The sequence below is a fragment of the Pangasianodon hypophthalmus genome, chromosome 13 (assembly GCF_027358585.1).
Source record: "Pangasianodon hypophthalmus isolate fPanHyp1 chromosome 13, fPanHyp1.pri, whole genome shotgun sequence".
Lineage (NCBI taxonomy): Eukaryota > Metazoa > Chordata > Actinopteri > Siluriformes > Pangasiidae > Pangasianodon > Pangasianodon hypophthalmus.
In genome coordinates, this window is record NC_069722.1 from 1,264,556 (window position 1) to 1,279,540 (window position 14,985).

General features: G+C 44.9%; 2 protein-coding genes across 2 annotated transcripts; both read right to left on the minus strand.

Annotated features, from left to right (window-relative positions):
- Positions 1 to 932: 932 nt before the first annotated feature.
- Positions 933 to 5,112, minus strand: LOC113528091 (perforin-1-like). The gene is made up of 5 exons (XM_026916422.3): positions 5,047 to 5,112; positions 3,309 to 3,864; positions 3,051 to 3,189; positions 2,671 to 2,885; positions 933 to 1,969 (listed from the first exon to the last, which is right to left on the minus strand). The coding sequence occupies exons 2-5, from the start codon at positions 3,836 to 3,838 to the stop codon at positions 1,090 to 1,092; spliced, it is 1,764 nt and encodes a 587-aa protein (XP_026772223.3). The 5' UTR covers positions 3,839 to 3,864; positions 5,047 to 5,112; the 3' UTR covers positions 933 to 1,089.
- A 442-nt stretch (positions 5,113 to 5,554) lies between these two features.
- Positions 5,555 to 7,005, minus strand: LOC128319922 (perforin-1-like). The gene is made up of 3 exons (XM_053239374.1): positions 6,470 to 7,005; positions 6,212 to 6,350; positions 5,555 to 6,076 (listed from the first exon to the last, which is right to left on the minus strand). The coding sequence occupies exons 1-3, from the start codon at positions 6,997 to 6,999 to the stop codon at positions 5,555 to 5,557; spliced, it is 1,191 nt and encodes a 396-aa protein (XP_053095349.1). The 5' UTR covers positions 7,000 to 7,005.
- Positions 7,006 to 14,985: the final 7,980 nt, after the last annotated feature.

Sequence of the window (14,985 nt, forward strand, 5' to 3'; positions counted from 1 at the left end):
CATCAGCTGTCAGGTGGGAGGGTGACGGAGGAGATGCTGTGGACTAAGAAGTGAAGAAAAAAAGTTGTGGGGCTTGTGAGGATCATGTGCAGATGCTTCCAGTTTTCCTTTTAAAAGGATGTCTTAGCAGCTGTCAAACCAGATGAGAGCTGGGACAGGTTAGAAAGGCCCAGTCATATTAAACCAAAAATTTCAAATCTGATCTGAATGAAATCACTGTTTAATGGGAATTACCATAGTAAACTAGATTAAATTTGGTGATTATCTATTGTGGTCATGTCATATGATGAAGTTGGATATTTATTAACCAAATTTAATGTAAACTTTGCCCTAACAACCCAGAGATGCCTGTCATTCAACAACATCAGAACAGTTCCACAATGCCACCCACTGTGATTGACAGTGGAGAGAGAGAGTATTCCCCTCCCACCCAGAGAGCATGGCCAATTTCCTTCCCTTGTGACATCATCAGGATTCATACTCATGATCAGACAACAAGAGGGTGAAAGCTAATTTTGACTTTTTTAAGTGATATGCCATTTAGGGGTGCTAATGGAGTCTGTATCAGTTTGTACTTTTTGCCCCCACTAGGTAATGAAAACGTGTGTGTATATATATAAAAAAACATTTAAAATTATTTATGTTAATAGAACAATTGTCTTTACAACCAAAGAGAGTTTTTGAAAGCAATAGTCAGTTCTGCCCTGGTGGAAATGTCTTCTCTCAGGCTGCCAAAATAAAAGCCACACGTTGCAGTTCTCATTTTCTGTAAGACGTGTGGACTTTGTGGGTGTTCTTGAGATGTAAGAATGCATTTTACAAGTTGCAAATGTAACCCATAATATTACCGGACACTCAAAACAGTGTCTGGCATTTTTTCAAGAATATTTCAGCCAAAAAAAAAAACAAAAAAAAAACCAAAGGTGTTGCTTCATGAGACATTTATTAGGCTTTAAAAAGGTAAATTGCAGCAGAAATGAGCAAAAAAGATTTAGTTATAATGTGGCAATATTAAGTGCAACTATTCTACTTTAAAGATTTTAATAGCTGGCCTGAATTTGCAATAGGTTCACAAACTGCTCAATTGGTCTACAATTCAAAACCTGCAGCTTTGCGAATGTTGCTCTGGTTGAAGCGGGGAATGCGTTCATCGAGGAGCACTCCCATCTCCAGCAGCATACCTCTGGGAATCGGACGAGCATGCCGGGAAACGTACACTTTCTCCAGCTGTGCCTCCATGGGAGAGGGCTTGTACACCATGCACGAAGAACCAGCCAAACCAGGGACGCACTTCACCTGCACTTTATAATAAAGCATTCCGTGATTGAGCGCACAGACATTTTTCTCAACGCCAGATTTCAATTTAACAGTGCACCTCCCGAGAAGGTCATCATCCCAGCCGTTGTCCCTGTCCCACACCTCCAGATTCACACTGCTGAACTGAGTAAGGACCACAGTTCCAAGATTGAAATCCCAGTTCCATGTTGGAGAGTTTTTGTTCCAGATCACGGGTGTCTGGCCCCGGAAGATCTTTCCCTTTTGGAAGAGCTTGACAAATCCATCCGTCTGTTTGAGGTAATCTCCCCATAGACCTGTGGCTTTGATTGCAGTTACAGTGACCTGAGCAAATCCTTTCTGAGTGGGGCAGCAGTTGAGGGCCACACCCGGGTTGTTGTGGCAGCTGCAGATGCACGGCTCCTTAGGATCGGTCTTCACTCCGAATTTGCAACGGCTCGTGCAATTTTTCCACAGGCCTCTCTGGAGTATGTAGTCCTTGATGGCGTTACGCAAATGCTCTTGCCTCCGCCCCTTAGCCGGCATCAACTCATGAAGGGGCTCAAGTGAGTAGGAAAGCACATCAGGGTGAGCAGGCAGAGATGAGACCCACTTCTTATACGCCTTTGGGTCATTATTTGATGAGAAAAGGAGGTCAACATTCTGAACATGGCCACCAATCACATCTGTTTCCCTTTAAGAAAGAGAAGAGAAACATGGATGTCAGCACTACTGAATAAATTCCAAAATAAATGCTTTGTTCAACTGGTTATTAAATTATTAATAGAGGGCCTCTGGATAGAAGTAGAAGTCACAAAAAAGTTGTGGAAGTGGGCAATTTTTACATCACAGCAGATCGATCAGGTATGAAGTTTATAGGACAAACAAAGACTAAATTCATTATCATGAGAGTGTGAATATGGTGCAGTGCTTAATGATGCATTTACTTCTTTCATTCATATTCAGTAACAGCTTTATCTTAATCAGTGTCAAGGTGGCTTGAATTAATTTCTTTATATTTTGATTTTGACAAGTAGAACCAGCTGTCTGTCAGAAAATATAACAGGCAGGTTCAAATAATAATAACTGTTGGAGCACGATTGGCCAAACTTTCTGTGCAAGGTGAGAGGGATTGTTGAAACTTTCTACGGGAGCAGTTAAGATTGGTCTAATTTTCTTTGGGAGCAGGATTTGTGAAAGTTTGTGCGGGCATGGTCAGGACTGGTCAAATTCTCTGTGGTCTTACAGCATTGTTATCAAATGCTACAGCTTTGTGACTTTTGTTGAAAGTCTTGGCATGCATAAAAAGTTACCAGGTGATTTTCACTGCTCCTGCTGGGAATCTGGTGTTCGTTGAACCACAGTTACTCCGAAAAAGTTAATAATGCTACAAACCTGTCACTGAAGCTGCTAGAGAAGCTCATTTTGTTCAGAGTCTTGTCCTTGACCTGCTTGCAGTGATGCGCCTCGGCCTGCCGGCTTGCAGTTTTCATACTGGCAGAAGCCTCCACGTCCAGACACATCTTCACTTCGTCCACACTCAGACCCTGCAGGGATGCCTGGCACTGCTTGATGCTGGTCACAGAGCGAACCGCTCCACCCAGAGTCACCTGCACACAGCCACAGCATTTTCAGTCAAGAAGACCACACTTGTATTCATTCTAGAACAAAAGTTGGACTACTCTAAAATTGAAGTGTACAAGGCTTTCTTTCCTACATGCTAGGAGAAAACAATTTGCATGTGTGTTTCAAAGTCTGTGGAAAATCTCATTCACCTTTGTGATGTAATGAGTACCAAACTTGTCAATCAGCTTGTAATAGAGTTGCTTTGTGTGACGATTATATGTCGCAGGGAGGCTTCTGAATTCATCCCTCAGCTCTGGGTGCAGGATTGGACGGCTCGAAATTCTGTATCTAGAAGGTTGACCAGGAAATAGAGTACAAAAATAATAAATGTGCAGCATTTACTTAATTAAATAAAATTGTGCATATTTCAACATATGGAATTGACAAAACAAACTGTCATATCCTACCTGTAGTATCCACAGGAGACAGCATGGCTAGTGAAGCTGAACTTGTCTTTTTTGGTTTTCTGCATTGAATATTCAGCCAGCTTGGAGTGACTGCCTGCCAGCATCAGTGATGCGTGACCATTTTTAGTGGGTATTTTTAAGCCTGTCTTCCAGTTATTCTCGATAGAGGAGGTGCTGGAGCTGACCAGGGCCTCACTGGACTGGTAGACGGAGCTGGACAACTTCATTTTGCACTTCTGATTCGGTCTCCAGTCCACCACAGAAACCGGGAGCTTCTGCTTTTGACCTCCCATGTAGGGGTTTTTACACAGAGTGCAGGACTTGTCCTTCTGGAGCCAGGAGCTCATGTCGAGGGCGAAGGCCCCTTTCAGTTGCATGGTGGTGATGTCAAAGCCTTCTCCTGCTAGGTTGGATCCTGGAGCGAAGTCCACATTGCGACACTGAGACTCTTTGGCCTTGAAGCAGGTCTGGCTGGTTGGAGGAGGGAGCAAATTGGCAAAGACAGCCCAAATCAGAAGTGTCTGCAGCATGGCTGGACTTTCACTGTGTCCTGTTTCTGCATTAAAAAATTAAGAGTGTGAATACAAAAAAAATTTAAGTTACTTCACTTTAAGTTACTTCACATACACAAAACATACTTACACCACTTTTTATGGTGTTCATTTAACATCTGTAATAAAATAAATCTGTTTCCTTTATGATAAATTAAAATTAATACAGCACAAGTGAGTTTCAGGCAACAGGAAAAGATGCTTGTGTCACACCTGCTAATACTGATCATGCACTTTTGCATTTCTCAATATCACCACCATCATCAGGAAAGTGCAAAAAAGCTCTACATCCTCTGGAAACTGAAGAATTGTAGAGTATAGAAGCAGCTGTTTATAGAGTTCTACTCAGCAATGATCCAAAGTATGCTGACATCCTGCATTACTGTCTGGTACGGCAATACTGACTCACACACCAAGAGTAAGGCATTGTGTGCGAGGCCTTAAAAATAATTGGATATGTTCAACCATCAGTGCAACCTCCCATTTAGCTAAAGACACAGACTCCTGATGACAAAAACATGCTGCTTCAGAAAGAACTTCCCTGCTCTCAATCTATACTGCAATAGTATTTTTCCACACAAACCCTAATGTGTCACTGTGTTATATCTGCATTCATTACTGTTACACACTGCTGCTGCTGTTTAATCCATCAGTACCATCAGTCCATCAGTCTTTGGCAAAATTTGTACTGACTCATTTATGTATATTTCATTCATGCACTTATTGTCTTGCACTTTGTTTAGTGAACCAAATTACCACTAACACAGGCAACAAACAATCTTGTATCTTGTAATTGTTTGATGTACTTATTTATAAAAAAATAATGCAGTCATGACAATGTATATATAGATATATATATATATATATATATGTGTGTGTGTGTGTGTGTGTGTGTGTGTATGTATATATATATTTTGTACATTTTACATGTAATGTACATTGTACATTATATTTATGTATATCTATAACGATAGAGAGATATAGATATCAGCATTGTGTAGCTTATAATTACAGTGATTTGGACCCTAAAACATAGTTTCTAATATGTGACAATAATTTAGAAATATATTTACCATTCAATGGATTTGCTCAAATAGTCAGTATACAGATTGGAAAAAAAAAACCCGAGTTATGAAAATGTCCATTAAAAGCGGACTTAATTGAAATGTAGGGCTCGTTTCACTTACCTCGATGTGTGTGAGAGCAGATAAAACCTGTGCACTTTAAATGGGTCTTCAAAATGAAGTTTTTAGAACCTTTTAAATGTTCTTCTTTAGTTCTACATGGGGTATTTATACCCACGTGCAAGGCATGGGGCAGGACGATTTATAGCTCTATAAATAGGTCTATAAATTTGGAGGGGCTTGAACAAAAGTGTGACATTATATGCATGAGTGTGTGTAGTGTGTTAGGCTGTTATTATTAATTATTACATTGCAATGCTGTTGAATTCTAGACGCTGAAACCTTACATTTTGGTATGTTTTTCTTATGATTTGTTTATTCATCAGTGCTATCAGAGTACCTTAGATGTACAGAACTGGTAGAGTGTTTATTGTGTGTGTAGAGAACAAAACACATATGATTTATGTTAATCTAACAGCTTTCTTTAGAACCAAAGAGAGTTTTTGAAAGCAATAATCAGTCTGATATTCTGACAAGAATATGCAATAGCTGCACAAAGAACACAACTAGTCTACAATTCAAGACCTTTAGCTTTGCGAATATTGCTCTGGTTGAAGCGGGGAATGCATTCATCGAGGAGCACTCCCATCTCCAGCATCATACCTCTGGGAATCAGGTGAGCATTCCTGGAGATGTACAGTTTCTCCAGCTGTGCCTCCATGGGAGAGGGATTGTACTCCAAGCACGAAGGACCAGTCAAATGAGGGTTGCATGTCACCTGCACTTTATAATACAGCATTCCGTAATAGAGTGCACAGACATTTTCCTCAACTCCAGAATTCAATTTAACAGTGCTCCTCCCAAGAAGGTCATCATCTGAATCGCTGTCTTTATCCCACACCTCCAGATTCACACTGCTGAACTGAGTAAGGTCCACAATTCCAAGATTGAAATCCCTGTTCCATTTTGGCAAGTCGTTACCTGGGATCACCTGTCCCAGGTACATCTTCACCTCGTCCACACTCAGACCCTCCAGGGACGCCTGGCACTCCCTGATGCTGGTCACAGAGTGAACCTCTCCACCCAGAGTCACCTGCACACAGCCACAGTGTTTCCAGCCATTCATTCTGAAACTGTGAAGTTGTATTCATTGTTCATAAATAGACTACTTTAAAATTGAGGTGGACGAGCTGCTTCAAAGTCTGTGGAAAACAATGATCTCATTCACCTTTGTGATATAATGAGTACCAAACTTGTCAATAAGCTTGTAATAGAGGTGCTTTGTAGACTCATCATATGTCTCAGGGAGACTTTCGAATTCATTATTTAGCTCTGGGTGTAGGAGTGGATGACTCGAAACGCTGTATCTAGAAGTCAGACCATAATGTAGAACTCAAAAACAATGATGAATGATGCTGTATTTGTATAAGTAATTGGAAATCAACATTAGAGGGCACTGTCAAAACACAAATTTTTCACATCCTACCCATAGTATCCACATGAGACAGCATGCCTGGTGAAGATGAACTTGTCTTCTTTGGTTTTCTCCATTGAATATTTGGCCAGCTTGGAGTTACTGCCTGCCAGTAACATTGATTCCTGGTCTTTTGGAGGTATCAATTGCAAGTCTGACTGCCAGTTGTTCTCAATAGAGGAGGTGCTGGCGTTGACCAGGGCCTCACTGGACTGGTAGACGGAGCTGGACAACTTCATTTTGCACTTCTTACTTGGTCTCCAATCCACCACAGAAACTGGGAGCTTCTGCATTTGACCTCTCATGTAGGGGTTTTTACACAGAGTGCAGGACTTGTCCTTCTGGAGCCCGGAGCTCATGTCGAGGGCGAAGGCCCCTTTCCGTTGCAAGATGGTGATGTCAAAGCCTTCTCCTGCTAGGATGGATCCTGGAGCGAAGTCCACATGGCGACACTGAGACTCATTGGCCTTGAAGCAGGTCTGGCTGGTTGGAGGAGGGAGAAAATTGGCAAAGACAGCCCAAATCAGAAGTGTCTGAAGCATGGCTGGACTTTCACTGTGTCCTGTTTCTGTATTAAAAAATTCAAATTTTTTAAATATTAAAAAAATTTAAGTTACTTTGCTGCATAGACAAAACATACTTAGACCACTTTTCAAGGTGTTCATTTAGCATCTGTAATAAAATGAATCTGTCTCCTTTATGATAAATTAAAATTAACACAGCACAAGTGAGTTTCAGGCCACAGGAACAGATGCTTGTGTAACACCTGCTAATACTGATCATGCACTTTTGCACTTCTCAATATCACCACCATCATCCAGAAAGTGCAAAAGAGCTCTATTTCCTCTGGAAACTGAAGAATTATAGAGTTGAGAAGCAGCTGCTGATACAGTTCTACTCAGCAATGATCCAAAGTATGCTGACATCCTGGATTACTGTCTGGTATGGCAATACTGACTCACACACCAAGAGTAAGGCATTGTAATTGGATAATTTGATAAGATCAACCATCAGTGCAATCTCCCATTTAGCTAAAGACACAGACTCCTGATGACAAAAACATGCTGCTTCAGAAAGAGCTTCTTTCCTTCTGCCATCAGAGAACTCAGCTCCTCGCTCTTCATACGCAGGAGAAAAGTCCCTGCTTCTCCCAGTCTATACTGCAATAGTATTTTTCCACACAAACCGTAATGTGACACTGTGTTATATCTGCATTCATTACTGTTACACATCAACTCCAGTCACTACTGCTGCTGCTGTCAGTACTACTGCAACATATGTTCACTGTTTTTCTTTGGCAAAATTTGTACTCATTAATGAACATTTCATCAATCACACATCACAATCACACATCACAGTACACAACTGACACAGATGTGTGGCAAGAAATAATCTTGTAACTTGTAATTGTTTGATGTACTTATTTATATACAATCATGATAAAGTATGTGGCCTTTACACCATATATACATATGTGCAGCGCTGAGGACCCCCGGGACTAAAAATATAGAGCATAGATGAATCACAGTTTCCTAGTTTTTATTTTAACAGTGTTTCAGTATGTTCTTACCTAATTAATTTGTGGATCAATTTCAGCATCGTGTAGCTTATAATTACAGTGATTTGTCCCCCAAAACATATTTACCATTCAGCAGTCAATATGCATGATTGAAAAAAAAAAAAATTGTGAAAATGTCCATTAAAAGTGGATGTAATTCAAATGTAGCTTTCGTTTCACTTACATTGACGTGTGTATGAGCAGATATAACCTGTGCACTTTACATTTGTCTTCTCAATGAACCTTTCAGAACCTTTTAAATGTTCTTCTTTAGTTCTACATGGGGTATTTATACCCACGTGCAAGGCATGGGGCAGGACAGTTTATAGGTATATAAATAGGTGCATAAATTTGGAGAAGTTTAATAAAAAAAAGTGTGAAATGATGTATGTGTGAGATGTACAGGGCTGGTAGAGTGTTTATTGTGTGCGTAGAGAACAAAACACATGATTTATGTTAATCTAACAGCATTCTTTAGAACTAAAGAGAGTTTTTGTAAGCAATAGTCAGTCTGATATTCTGATCTAATGGACATGTGTTCACTCAGGCTGTGAAAATAAAAACCACACATAGCTACACAGATTTTCTGTAGGTTGTGTGGGCTTTGTGGGTGTGCCAGCAGTGTGAAGATGCTTTTTTAAAATTTGCAAATGTAAACCATTATTTTATTGTATTCTGAACTCAGCATCTAGCTTTCATCAAGAATATTTCTGCAACATTGTGCTTCAGGAAACATTTATTAAGCTTTGAAAAAGGCAAAAGGCAGCACAAATGAGCAGGAAAGGTTTAGTAATAATGTGCCAATATTATTTGCACCTATTCTACTTTAAACATTGTGATAGCTGGTGTGAATATGTATTAGTTGTACAAAGAACACATTTGGCCTACAGTTCAAGACCTTTAGCTTTGCGAATATTGCTCTGGTTGAAGCGGGGAATGCATTCATCGAGGAGCACTCCCATCTCCAGCAGCATACCTCTGGGAATTGGGTGAGTGTTCCGGGAGACGTATGCTTTCTCCAGCTGTGCCTCCATGGGAGAGGGATTGTACTCCGAGCATGAAGGGACCAGTCTATCCAGGGATACACTTCACCTGCACTTTATAATACAGCACTCCGTGATTGAGTGCACAGACATTTTCCTCAACTCCAGATTTCAGTGGAACATTGCATTCCCCGAGAAGGTCATTATTTGACTTACTCATCCCATACCTCTAACTTCACACTGCTGAAATGAGTAAGGTCCATAGTTCCAAAATGGAAATCCCAGTCCCACCTGGGTGAGTTGTCATTCTGAATCACAGATGTCTGGCCTCTGTTGATTTTACCGTTGAGGAGGATCTTCACGAATGCATCTGTCGCATCCAAGAAATCGTCTCCAGGTTATGCATGTAACCATGGTTCCCCGAGGGAACGAGATGTTGTGTCGAAACACTATGGGAACGCCTTCAGCGTGAATCACATGTGTAATCATTCCAATGGATGGGCAAGACGTCACGGGCGGGGTGACGTAGCGACCCGGAAGCATAAAAGCCCGAGCGGTAAATGCCACGCTAGCTTCTGAGAAATGATGCCGGAAGTGTGGCAAGGAGACGCAGCATCTCGTTCCCTCAGGGAACCATGGTTACATGCGTAACCTGGAGACGTTCCCCTTCAGGAACTCGAGCTGCGTCGAAACACTATGGGAACGAGTATGCCCACGCTGCCAGACTTACAAATCCTTGCCTAGTGTGGAAAAGGCACAGCTCAAGGCAAAAGGACAGTAGAGCCGGGAGTGGCTCGCATATCCAGGCCGTAGAACCTGGCAAACGTCAGGGACGTGGACCAACCCGCCGCGTTGCAGATGTCCTGCATGGACACACCTGCCAGAAAGGCCTTCGAGGCCGCCACACCTCGTGTAGAGTGAGCCTTGACCCCCAAGGGTGAGGGGAGACCAGAGGACTTATAAGCCAGGGAAATGGCCTCCACAACCCACCGGCTGAGGGTCTGCTTGGTAGCAGGAAGACCAAAGCATATAAGCAAAGCATATAAGCAATTGGTCCGCCCTCCTCCACAGGGCAGCTCTGTGGACGTACGCATCCAGTGCTCGCACTGGACATGTAAAGTTAAGCTTCCGATGGTCGGGCTCCTGAATGGGAGGAGGACAGAAGGCCTGCAGCATGACAGGAGGGAACTTTCGGTACGTACCCCACTCAGGGGTACAAGAACGCTTTGGCCAGACCAGGCGCAAAGTCTAAGTAAGAGGGGGCCACAGAGAGGGCCTGAAGATCCCCCACTCTCATAAGAGAGGAAATAGCAAAGAGAAAGGCAGTTTTCAATGTCAAAAGACGGTCCGAAATCTCCTCTATGGGCTCGAAGGGGGGTTTACAGAGAGCCTCTAAAACCAGGGCCAGGTCCCAAGGAGGGACCCGAGATCGCACTGGAGGTCTGAGCCTCAGCGCACCGCGGAGGAAACGTGTAACCAGGGGGTGTCTGCCCACTGACTGACCACCGAGAGGGGCGTGGTCGGCCGCAATAGCCACCACGTAGACCTTCAGGGTGGAGTGGGTCAGCCCTGCGGAGAGACGGGCCTGCAGGAACTCCAGCACTGCACCAACTGGGCAGTGAACAGGGTCGAGCCGGCGGTCTCCGCACCAGGAAGTGAAAATTTTCCACTTCAGGGCGTACAGTTTCCTCGTTGAGGGAGCTCTGGACTGGAGGATGGTCTCAACAACCTCGGCTGAGAGACCAGAAGCTCTGTTGTGCCCCCTCAGAGGCCACACCCACAGCTTCCACAACTCCGGGCGGGGACGAAGGATGTCGCCCCCTGCCTGTCAGAGGAGGTCCCTCCTGACGGGAATCTCCCATGGAGAGCCGTCAAGAAGGGAATTCAGGTCCGAGAACCATACTCGGCCCAGCCAGAACGGGGCTACTAGCAGCAAGCGGACCCCGTCCTGGCGCACTCTGTACCATAGCATCCAGTCCTAGGGGAGCTGGATGAGTCAGAGAGAACCAGAGGGGACAGTGCGACGTCTCCTGAGTCGCAAACAGATCCACCTGAGCTCGACTGAACATACGCCATATCTGCTCCACCACCTTGGGGTGGAGCCTCCATTCCCCGGGCATCGGCCCCTGCCTCGACAGGGCGTCTGCTCCCATATTGAGATGGCCAGGGATATAAACTGCTCTCAGCGAGAGGAGTTTCCCCTGGGACCACACAAGGATCTGGAGCGCCAGCCTGTAAAGGGGGCGCGAGCACAGACCTCCCTGGTGGTTGATATAAGAGACCACTGCCATGTTGTCGGTGCGCACCAACACGTGGCGACCTTTTAGGTCCAGGAGAAAGTGTTTCAGTGCTAGAAACACGGCCAGCATCTCCAGGCAGTAGATGTGCCAAGTGAGATGGTGGCCGCTCCACAGACCACTGGCAGAGCGGCCACTCATGACCGCTCCCCATCCGGTGAGAGATGCATCCGTCGCTAGCATTACGCGGCGACAAGGAGCTCCCAGCACCGGGCCCTGAGACAAGAACCCAGGTTCCCTCCACATGTCTAAGGCACGTAGGCACCGCCGCATGACCTTGATCTTGCGGAGCGGGTTTCCCCTCGGGGAGAACCCCCTGGTCTTGAGCCACCACTGTAGGGGTCTCATGTACAGCAGGCCAAAAGGTATTACGTTGGATGCAGCTGCCATCAGACCCAGCAGTCTCTGAAACTGCTTCACAGTGAGTGACCGGCCTTCTCTCACTGTCGCGACTGCTGTGAGGATCGACTCGATCCGAGCAGGAGACAGACGTGCCTGCATCGCGGTCGAATCCCACACCGTGCCCAGATAAGTGATTCTCTGTACTGGAGGAAGCACACTTTTCTCGGCGTTCAGTCTTAACCCCAGTTCCTTCATATGGGCGAGAACGACATCTCGACACCGAACTGCCATCTGCTCCGATCGAGCTAATATAAACCAGTCGTCGATATAATTCAGTATGCGGATGCCCCGGAGTCGCATAGGAGCCAGAGCAGCATCCACACACTTCGTGAAGGTGTGGGGTGAGAGTGCTAGGCCGAACAGAAGAACCTGATATTGGTAAGCTTCGCCCCCTAAAGCGATCCTCAGGAACTTCCTGTATTGAGGAAGGATGGAGATATGGAAATATGCATCCCTTAGGTCGATCGTGACAAACCAGTCCTTGGAGCTGATCTGAGACACAACCTGTGTTACCGGGAGCATCCTGAACTTCAGTCGTGCGACTGAGAGGTTCAACTGCCGCAAGTCCCAAAACGGGACGCAGCCCTCCACCCTTCTTGGGAACAATGAAGTACCGGCTGTAGAGCCCGGACTCTCTGTCACGAGGAGGGACCACCTCGATGGCCTCCTTCCTCAGGAGAGTGTGTACTTCCTGTTCCATTACCACAGCCTGCTCGGGACCCACCAGAGTGGGAAGAACCCCGGAAAAGCGAGACGGAGGAGAGCCGAACTAAATTCGGTAGCCTCTCTCTACAGTACGCAGGACCCATTGAGACACATTCGGCAGAAGTTTCCATGCTGCCAAATAGCTCACTAAGGGGATCAGCCTCTCGAGACTGACCTCTGGTACGGCGAGAGCGGCTAGCTTGGTGCCCTGGAGCGCCGAACCGACAGGGAACGACGGAACTAGCTGCTCCGAAGGCCTCCAAAGAGGCCGCGAGCCTCCCAGACCCGCTATGTTCCCGGGCGAGAACTGGGAGAAACGCTCGCCGGAGACCGCTGCGCCCTGAAGCACCATAGGTGGCAGGGTTGGCAGACCAACCTCCCGAGGGCACTGAGGCGAGACGGGCACCGTATAATGAGGTGTACACCGTCCCGCCCCAGAGGGGCCCGCCCTCGGAAGCCCTGGGCCCAAGGCGTCAGGGCTTCTTAGCCACGGCCCTCCTTGCCAAAAGAACGGTCCTCAGATCCGTCTTCGTGTCAGAGAGACCGGGCCCAGAGCGCCTAAAACGCTGTCCGCTCTCGCCCCGTTTCAGTTTCGTTTTGTCCTTGGCCTTAAGCATGCTGCAGACAACACAGAAAGAGAAACAATAGACAGACAATATCACACAGAGCGCTTGCTGAATGACAGAAAGCTAGCGCGGCGTTTGCCGCTCGGGCTTTTATGCTTCCGGGTCGCTACGTCACCCCGCCCGTGACGCCTCGCCCATACATTGGACTGATTACACATGTTATTCAGAGCGCGGTCACGCTGAAGGCGTTTCCATAGCGTTTCAACGCAGCTTTTTACTAAATTTTTACTCCATTTTTACTAAATACTGATAGAATTACTGTTGTATTTAGCATCTTCCTTTTTGTTTTAGAAAACAAACTGGCTTGCTGTCCTTTTTGCAAGTGAGGTGGGCTGTTTCCTGTTTTAGCACGTCTTGACGTCTTAGTTAGATGTCCGAATCGGTTGATCAAGTAGGGATTACCAATAGTGAATTGCATTTTTGCAAAATGCATGTTGGCTATTCTAGTTTTACTACATCAAGGTGTGGAAAAACAGGAAATCACACATTCTGTTAAAGTGTGAAAATTAACAATACAATACTGTGTGACAGAACAATAAATATCAGAACAATAAAAAATTAAATTCTAGTTTAATGGTGGGATTTCTCTGAAAGTGCTTGGTAAAAAGATAGGTCTTCAGTGTTCATTCGAAGACAGCCAGTGATACAGCTGTTCAGACAGCTAGGAGAAATTTGTTAGTTTGGGAGAGTTGGTTGTCCATGGTTACCCCAAGGTTGTGTGCAGTAACAGATGGAGAGATCTGCGAGTTGCCCAGCGAGATCACAAGATCTTGACATAGGGGATGCATCTCAAATATCAAAGTCTACAAAAGGGGGTAGAGCGTTTCTGTATTTAGCTCCTAAACTTTAGAATAGCCTTCCTGACAGTGTTCGGGGCTCAGACACAGTCTCCCAGTTCAAACGTAGATTAAAGACATGTATCTTTAGCCAGGCACACACTTAACACTTAACATATACCATAACCTTGTACTTCAGTACATCTGATTAATTGCACATTATGATTTAGGGCTTACTAATATTATGTACAGCAGCTACGCTAATTCCTTTTCACTTGTTTCCCTTCTTCTACCCATTCCGAGGCACATAGAGATTGTGCCAGCTCCAGTAGACAGAGGCCAACCCTACGAGGATCCTGAGGCATCCAGAGATGGACCTGCTCCAGCTGGTTTCTGCCTCGTGAGGACTTGGGTATTCAAAGCAACGCTGCCAACCCTATGTGGACTTTGAGGAAGACAACAACCTCCAAATTAATATACACATAAAATTTTACGACTATAAATAAATGCAGAAAGGACATTGTTCATATCACACTCTCCAGTGTCACCCAAATGAGGATGGGTTCCCTTTTGAGTCTGGTTCCTCTCAAGGTTTCTTCCTCATATCATCTAATGGAGTTTTTCCTTGCCACAGCCGCCACAGTCGCCTCAGGCTTGCTCACTAGGGATAATTTTGTCTAACACCTAGGACTGTTTGCATGTTTTTGTTTCTGTTTGCATGCTTTTTGTTTCTTATGTTCTGTAAAGCTGCTTTGAGACAATGTTCATTGTTAAACGCGCTATACAAATAAAATTGAATTGAATTGAATTGAATTGAATCTCCCATGTCAGCAAGTTCTCCCATGTACAGCAGCTCAGTTTTGCTGGGGTTAAGACAAGACAAGAAACAAGAATGTCTAATTAGAGGATGAGTTGAGTTTCATCAACATAGCAGTAGTATGAAAACCCGTGTGATGATATGACTGTGGCAGCAGGGGCGTGGTCGAGCGTCAGCTGCGGACGGAGAGGAGGTGGGTTGAACTGGCAGGTAATGCGTGATGATTCTGCATTGACGTAATCCTCAAACTTACTGTCGATGTGATCGATCACTAGGATTTGAATATGCCATAGACAAAAGCAACTGCTGGCAGCCACTGATCAATCACACGGACATTAAGTTTGAGGATTACCTCAACACAGAA